Here is an 8,274-nt window from a genome sequence, read left to right as displayed (position 1 = left end):
CTTTAACTCCTTCCATATCTCCAATTAAATAGCCATAATTCTTGGTTGCATGCACGGAATGGATTTTGCCTCCTACAATTAAAACAGAATAGCATTCTATGCTGGCTTTCATCTCATATTTCTCTCTCTTTATTTCTTGCACCATTGTACGCATGTCAAATTCTGAAATAAATCTTATCTGGTTCTGAGCTTGGACTTGTTTCTTCTTTCGGCCTATATTAATTCTGTCCGATGCATCAACGTGCATGCAAGTATTAGCTAGTGTATGCTCATCTTCATTACTTGGCCGTAGATACTCCAGTGTAGATGCATCGTACTTTCGGACAACACCGGCTTCAGATGAAACATCGATGACCTTACTGTTTTTATTACGAAGGGTCGTATCATCATCTCCCCCTTGAATCGAAACCGTCCTCCGTTTCGAGTCAATTTCTTCAACAATATTTTTATTTGCAGACTGGACGACCACCGTAAAATTTTCGGTAACTTTGACCCTCTTCTTTTCTACTTCTGATGCGGCATGAGCAATATCTCGCTTCTGACGATCTGCCCTATACTGATTAAATGTGCATGAGTCAAGCGGTACATGCTGTCCTCCATGAGCAAAAGAAAATTCTCCCACTGAATGATATGTTAATTGTCTTTTATCCGTCCATGGTTTTCCTAGCATTATCGAACATGTATGCATGTGCATAGGAAGAACATCACACAAGACCAGATCACCATATCCGCATAAACTGATCTGTACCTCGACGCGATGCATAATCTTGACAAACTTGTCCTTCCACCAAAGCTCATATGGTTCTAGATGTTCAATCAACGACAGGTTCAAAGCATCAACCATAGTCTGACTCATCAAATTCATCCCAGAATAGCAATTCATCAAAGTTGAACAACTCGCCGGCCCTACACGCACACGCGTAAAGCATTGGTACCACAGCAAGGCACGCAATAGATCCTTCTCCGCCGGCATCATCAATTGCGAGCTACAATCTTTCCTCATGATAAAAAAAATCCAATAGAACTCGAAGAAAAATATTGTACCGTAAATAACCTTGCTCTGAATACCACCTGATGAGAACCGAACCTCGTTGTGAGATCCGATCCGTTGTTATGGCCCGACCTTTCACGGTACTCCACCTTCAGTAACAGTAACCTCTCGCCCGCGCACGCGATGCACACGAAGTAGAGGGTTTGAACCTTGCGGCTCAGCACGAGAGAAACAATCTGGACGACGGCACCTCACGCGGAAAACAATTTCCTCACAGAAATCGCAACAAAGAGGTTTTCTAAAGCTACCTCAAAAACTTGATACGGGTGTCTACCCCTGAAAACACATCTGTCTATTTCATATCAAAATATAACCTCAGTTTTACATGGTCGCACCTTTGGCCTTTATAGGCTGCACACACGCACAAAAAAAACATAAAAGGAAACTCTAAACCGAACCTGAAACTTCTCCCGAGACCCACAAGGTTACATGCCTTATTTTTAGCATGCAATCTGTTACAAGGAATATCTAATTCTAAATATGCTTGGACTATAATTTGGTGCGCCATTATTTCCTTTAATTGTTTTGGTGGACCCCATTCGACTTCCTTCAAACATAGCAGACTCCACACGCTCCACGGCACGTTTGCACTTGCGTGATATTTGTGCGGCTGAAACAAGAACATAAATCCTAGTACCTTGATTCTTCCTTTAACTCCTTCCATATCTCCAATTAAATAGCCATAATTCTTGGTTGCATGCACGGAATGGATTTTGCCTCCTACAATTAAAACAGAATAGCATTCTATGCTGGCTTTCATCTCATATTTCTCTCTCTTTATTTCTTGCACCATTGTACGCATGTCAAATTCTGAAATAAATCTTATCTGGTTCTGAGCTTGGACTTGTTTCTTCTTTCGGCCTATATTAATTCTGTCCGATGCATCAACGTGCATGCAAGTATTAGCTAGTGTATGCTCATCTTCATTACTTGGCCGTAGATACTCCAGTGTAGATGCATCGTACTTTCGGACAACACCGGCTTCAGATGAAACATCGATGACCTTACTGTTTTTATTACGAAGGGTCGTATCATTTTCCCCCGCAAAAAAGAGAGAGAAAAGGTTAGAACATCTTATGTTTGTGACCGGAGGGAGTAGTTCTTCATCTATTGCTTGGGTGCGATCTTGTGAGGAGCGATGTGTGCGCATCTGCTACTTGCAAGCAGGTAGTAGAAGATAATCAATGTCGTCAACTGACACAACAATGTCTGATGCCCACGAGCAGAGGCAATGTATTAAGATTACATGTTAAAGAGACTACCAATTAACTTGCACGCATGGACTATTGGCACAGTTATAGGGATACAAGGCTTGTTCATGGAATACAAGCCAGTGCTTGAGCTGCTTCTGGACGAACAAGCCAGCCAGAGCCAGCATTTACGCCGATGGAGGGTTGGAGTCCCTGGGGTTTTCATTGGAAGAGGCCCGGCTCTCGGAAGCGGTGAACTGCCGGAGGTCCTCGATCATCCTGATCACCTCTGCCATCGTGGGGCGCCGGTCCGGGGACCGCGACGTGCAGGCCATGGCCAGCTGCAGCATCTGCACCAGCTCATCCTCGATGTTGTGGTACTTCATCAGCGTGACGTCGAACACCTCGGCGGTCCACTCCTCCCGGACCACGGAATGCACCCACCTGGGCAGGTCGATCACGTCCTCCTGCCCCTGCGACTGGAGGGGGGCCTTTCCGGTCAGCATCTCCATGAGGAGCACGCCGAAGCTGTAGACGTCCGACTTGTGGGTGAATTTCCTGGATTCATAGGTCTCTGGGGCGCGGTAGCCGACCACCACCCGGGAGGTGTTGATCGGGAGGCTCATCAGAGTGCTCATCCCGTAGTCTGAGACATGAGGGTTGTGGTCTTGATCCAGGAGCACGTTGGTGGACTTGATGTTGCCATGAGCAAGCTTGGGGCCTCCTTCTGCATGGATGTGTGCAATGCCCTGTGCTGTTCCAAGTATGATCTTCATCCTCGTATTCCAGTCCAATGGGGTCTTCTCCACAAGGCCCTTAATACCTGTTCATCACCACTTTAATCAGAACATGAACATTGCCACACCATCTACAGAAATGCTATTTTTTTTTCTTGTTTCTGCTAAACAATTAGAGCCATTTTCAGTGTGTGGGTAATCAACAATGTCCTCTTAACAGAATTAGAAAGTGAAGTTCATGAATGTGTATATTCTACATATCATAGCTTGCTATCTGCATGGTCATTTTGTGCATGTAAGTTTTGCTAGCTCAGGGATGATAGGCATGTTTGTCTTATGCTAACAAAACAATGGATCTTTAGGTAAACAAAATTATGCAGGGGTGAAAGGCATTAGCGTACCGTGTAGCATGGCTGAAAAGCTTCCAGTAGTAACAAATTCATAAACCACAAGCTTTTCATCCTTTGAGTAGTAGTAAGCACGCAGAGGCACGAGGTTTGCATGTTTGCCTACCCTTCCGATAAGCTCCATCTGCTGCTCAAATTCTTTCTTCCCTGCCACAACATCCTTGAGCCTCTTGACAACTACTATAGTGCCATCCTCGAGTAAAGCTTTGTAGGCGGTTCCATAGCTCCCCTTGCCAAGGACTTCTGCGGAAGCTCTCAGTAAGTCTTCCAAGTCAAAGTTGTAACTGCATCCCTCCAAGAAAACCAACTTGTTCTTGGCAGCCATTTGGACACCACTGCTCACATCCGCTTTATGCTTGTCAATCCTTGCACCATCGGCTCCCTTGCTCTTGTAACCAGCTCCCGCTTCTTTCCTATCCTTCCTCTTTGAAAAGCACACGGTGAAAACAACAGCAGCTAGCAGAAACACAGCAAAGCCTCCAACAGCAGCCGCAATGATAAATCCAGTAGCCACTTTCTTTCCATGTCGTGGCAATGTTTGCGACGGTGGTAATGAGGGTGTCGGCGAAGGAAGAACAGAACATTCAGCTAGAGGAGGCCCACACAGTCCAGGATTCCCCAGGAATGAACTATTTGAGAATACTTGGAGGAAGGGAGGAATTGAGCCATTCAGCTCATTATTGCTCAAATTTAATTGTCTTAAGCTTGGAAGCTTGAGATCAGGAATAGGTCCAGACAAAGAATTTTCTGCTAAATTCAGGATAGATAACTGAGTAAGATTTTGCAAGCTTGTAGGCATTTGCCCTGTAAAGGAGTTGTAGGAAAGGTCAAGGGTGATGAGGCCTGGAGAAACAAAGGAAGGCAAATCTCCTGACAGTTCATTATGCTGAAGAAATATGGAACGTAAAGAAGGGAGTGAGATGACATCAGAAGGAATGCTTCCGCTCAACCGATTAGACCTCAGGCTTAACACCTGAAGGGAGACAAGCTTGCCAAGAGTATTTGGAGGAATTGCACCAATCAGCCCAGCAGCTGGTACCCTAAGGGCAAATACATGTGACCGATCCTCTGCGCATGTTACACCATGCCATGAGCACAGCGAGATGTTTTGATCCCAGTTGAGCTTCTTGCCATGGTAGACTGCGGAGGAAAAAGCAAGGAGAGCTTGCTTCTCAGAGGCTATGTCTGCTGTAGCCAATGAGATGAATAGTGATAGGAGCAGGTGCAGACAGAGCAATGGAAGCAAAGAGCCTCTAAGATTTAGATAACCCATTAGAGAATATCTCGGAGTCAACTTGACTAAATGAGCAACAACTTCATCTGTTTACGCCAATGTAATAATGAAACAGCTGCAATGAAAATGAAGATTTTAGTGCTAAAATATGATAAACTGAAAGAACAACTTCAAACATAAATCTATTTGCCTTTAACTCGTTATAAAACTGCAAGCAATAACATGAGATATGTGGGTGTGCACGCGGAGTGTGGGAGGAAACACAGTTCCTTGTGCCAGTGTGTAGATGCGCGCACCTGTGGAAGACATAATGAGGACTAAGGAAGAACAAACACAAAGGCAAAGCCCCACGCGGTCATGCCATGAAAGACCAAAGCACTATCAAAGGGAAAATATTCCTACTGGAGCCTGACAATTTTATAAACTTGTGTTTGAAGCTAGTGCAGCTTGCTTCTCTTTTTAAAAGGAAGTCAAATAAAACGGAGGAAACCGAAGAGTGTGAATGATCAGAAATTGTGCATGGGAAGCCTCTAGGCTGGTTTTGCAACCAAGCCCTTTACTGAGCCTTCTTATTCACTACGGAGATGATTCCCTATGCTCCTGAAGCATTGTCAAATCATAGGATAACAAATGCATAACAGCTAATCAACACCAGGGACAGGAATTATGCATCCAAAGAACGGCGCTCATTTAAAGGCAATACAAGCATGAGATAAAAAGTTGCACAAGAAAGTAACTAAAAGTAAAAATAAAACATAGTGGTAGGGTCGAGATGCAATGATGTAAAAGACGGAAGGCATCAATAAAGCAGAGAAAGGGGACGCAAGAAGGAAACTAAAGCTCATCAATACTGGTCTCCAAGATGAGCACATCATATCACACACAACTTTCTTGAATGGAACACCAAAGTACGATTACCACAAACCAAATATAGTCTAGACACGAACGCTCGTTTCCAGCATCAGGAAACCACATCACGTGGCACTTTGTTAAAGTGGGCTCAGCTTAACTAAGACAGGCTAAGTATACTGTAGAGGACAGCACGCTTGAGCTCACTATCCAAGCAGTCAGATCTTACATGATTGCAGCAGCCTTACCGCCAGTTTTGAGCTAATCCATTGGCAAGTGAAATCAGCACACATGATGTTCATTCGTTTTTTTCAGGATAACAAGCCCAGTATGCAAGGTAATTGCCAATATAAAAAGCTGCTGCCTGATCAGAGAATCCAACTAAACTAAATAAAGGTTAAAGGAGAAGTGACACAGATAAAGGCAAATCTGAACCAGACTAGCCTAACTATGTGAAGTCGGGAAGCTAGGGCAGTGGCAAGGAGATGCTTAGTGTGTGGAAGAAGATCCAGAGTGAGATTTGCACATGCAATTGGACCCCAGGGTTGCTGCAGCATTGTTTACTCACTCCAAGATGTAGGTTAGCGTGCAACTGTTTACTGAGTACCAAGTTAAATGTGTCGTATTTTTAATTTCATGGAACAATCGAGTACTGGCCGGTCCTCCAAAACCACTGCTGAGGACATGATTTTTCAAGGGTTCAGAGTTGACGCATTTGCAGCCCTTAAAAGCTCATCAAAACCAGTGTCGCCGTGTGTAATATTGCTTTGTTTTTCTAGACGTTTTAGCGAATTGTTAGAGCAGTAGAAGTGTGGCTTTTCCTTTAAAGCAAAAGAAAAAAATGCTGTACTGTGCAGTACTAGTGTACTACTAAAAGGCTTCATGGCATAGATGCTTTACTGCTAGTGCTAGATCTACACTATTCCACCAGGACAAAAAACAAGAAATGTACGTAACACATAGATTAAAACACATAGTCTATTTTTTTCTCCAAAAAGGGGGTTAAACCCCCGGCTTCTGCATCATTGTGAACATGGTCCATTTTTTTGTCTATTACTCCCTCCGTTCCTAAATGTAAGTCTTTGAAGAGAATTCACCATGGACCACGTACACAGCAAAATGAGTGAATCTACACTCTAAAATGCATCTATATACATCCATATGTGGTCCATAGTGGAATCTTTACAAAGACTTATATTTAGGAACGGAGGGAGTACTAGTCTGTAGAACAAATGTATAGCTAACAAATACGTTGAATTTGTATGGCCTCCTTCTTTTCAGCTTATAAGGGCAGTATTTTCTTGTGCAGAGCAAATCTAGCGTTTGGTATTCCTGTTGCCGGCAAGCGGCAGACTCATTATTTACTGGAAACTGTTGGTTATCCTGGTTCCTGGTTGCAGCCACACTGGTTGGGTCTTGCCAAAAAACAAAAAAACCTTGAAAGGGTAGTAATCGACTGTACTACAAGCATAGAGTAGTTTAATTAGTGCACCCGCAAAAAAATCGTTTAATTAGTGAGAACCAGGGTGTTGCGGGATAATAGTGGACGGGTAACAACTAGAAACGGGAATTGAGGAGCGTCTGGCTGAGAAAACCGGCCATAGAGGCGCACATAAGTCACAATTACTTGTAGTAACTGAAAGGATTGCAGGAGAAACCAAACCAAAAAGTCTAGAAAACAAGCATCTTCCTCCGTGTCCGTGGAACTGAACATGAACGAGGCACGCGCAGAGAAGAAGAAAATGAGGGAAATGCAGGGGCCCAAGAGCGGTGCGGTACCTGGAGCGCGCGCGGCGGAAGGGGTCCTCGTCCGGTGTAGAGATGGCCAGAGTATACGCGACGGCGACGGCGGCGGCGGCGGTGGTGCCGGTGCGAGTCGAGAGCAGAGCAGAGGTGATGGAGAGAGGACGGAGCGTTTAAAACGAGGAGGAGCGCTGCCTGGCTGCCTGCCTGACACTAGGCTTGGGCCGGCCCGTATGGAGTGGAGCCGCAATAACTTTTTGCGCAGCGGCACGCTCTTCTCGCTGCCTATGCGCTTTTACCGTCGTGCCCCACCACCTGCACTGCACATGTCCCACCCAGCTGGTCAAAACCCGGACTGTAACCGCTGCACGGCACTAGTCCGCTCACCAGTTTTTTTTTTTTTTTGAATTGGTTTCCCTTGTCTTTCTTCCGCGCCAGCTTAGCCATACTAGTACGTATTTTGTTTGTTATATGGTGGGAATCTCGTGAGGTCTCCCGCCACCACCTGTCGCTGCCACGAACAACAGGTAGTAGCCAGGTTCAGTTTTAGTTTTTTTTTTCACTAAGATTTTGCACCACCTCGTTTCAAAGCTTAAAAGCCGCGAGGGAGAAAGAAAGGATAAAGGACCGGAGGAGTGTCATACTAGTACGTATTTTGTTTGTTATATGGTGCGAATCTCGTGAGGTCTCCCTCCACCACCTGTCGCTGCCACGAACAACAGGTAGTAGCCAGGTTCAGTTTTAGTTTTTTTTTTCACTAAGATTTTGCACCACCTCGTTTCAAAGCTTAAAAGCCGCGAGGGAGAAAGAAAGGATAAAGGACCGGAGGAGTGCCAAGTGCAGCGCCGGACCAGTCCAGCGAGTCCAGACATCCCACATCATCTATAGTAAATTGCAGGAGACAGACTTCAATGATGGATGACCCATCTAACTTTTTGTTGTGAGACTCAAAAAGAAAAAAATCTAACTTTTTTGGGCTGCGCCAATTTTTTTTGAAAAAAGAGGATGTACCCTGGCCTCTGCATCTGGGCGATGCATTTAGCCATATTATTAATTATTCACA

At 44.7% G+C, this 8,274-nt stretch overlaps 1 protein-coding gene across 2 annotated transcripts; it reads right to left on the bottom strand.

The window, feature by feature from the left end:
- Window positions 1-2,192: 2,192 nt before the first annotated feature.
- On the bottom strand, window positions 2,193-7,447 carry LOC125530838 (probable inactive receptor kinase At5g58300). Of its 2 annotated transcripts, none has more exons than XM_048695256.1 (3): window positions 7,248-7,447; window positions 3,380-4,734; window positions 2,193-3,064 (listed from the first exon to the last, which is right to left on the bottom strand). In XM_048695256.1, the coding sequence occupies exons 2-3, from the start codon at window positions 4,656-4,658 to the stop codon at window positions 2,430-2,432; spliced, it is 1,914 nt and encodes a 637-aa protein (XP_048551213.1). In that variant the 5' UTR covers window positions 4,659-4,734; window positions 7,248-7,447; the 3' UTR covers window positions 2,193-2,429. The 2 variants fall into 2 exon arrangements, with proteins under 2 accessions (XP_048551213.1, XP_048551214.1); XM_048695257.1 differs by lacking the exon at window positions 7,248-7,447 and adding an exon at window positions 4,916-5,618.
- Between the last annotated feature and the right edge of the window lie 827 nt (window positions 7,448-8,274).

This window comes from Triticum urartu, unplaced genomic scaffold (assembly GCF_003073215.2).
Source record: "Triticum urartu cultivar G1812 unplaced genomic scaffold, Tu2.1 TuUngrouped_contig_6596, whole genome shotgun sequence".
Classification (NCBI taxonomy): domain Eukaryota; kingdom Viridiplantae; phylum Streptophyta; class Magnoliopsida; order Poales; family Poaceae; genus Triticum; species Triticum urartu.
Note: the sequence above shows the minus strand (reverse complement) of the source record. Positions and strands in the feature narration are given on the sequence as shown.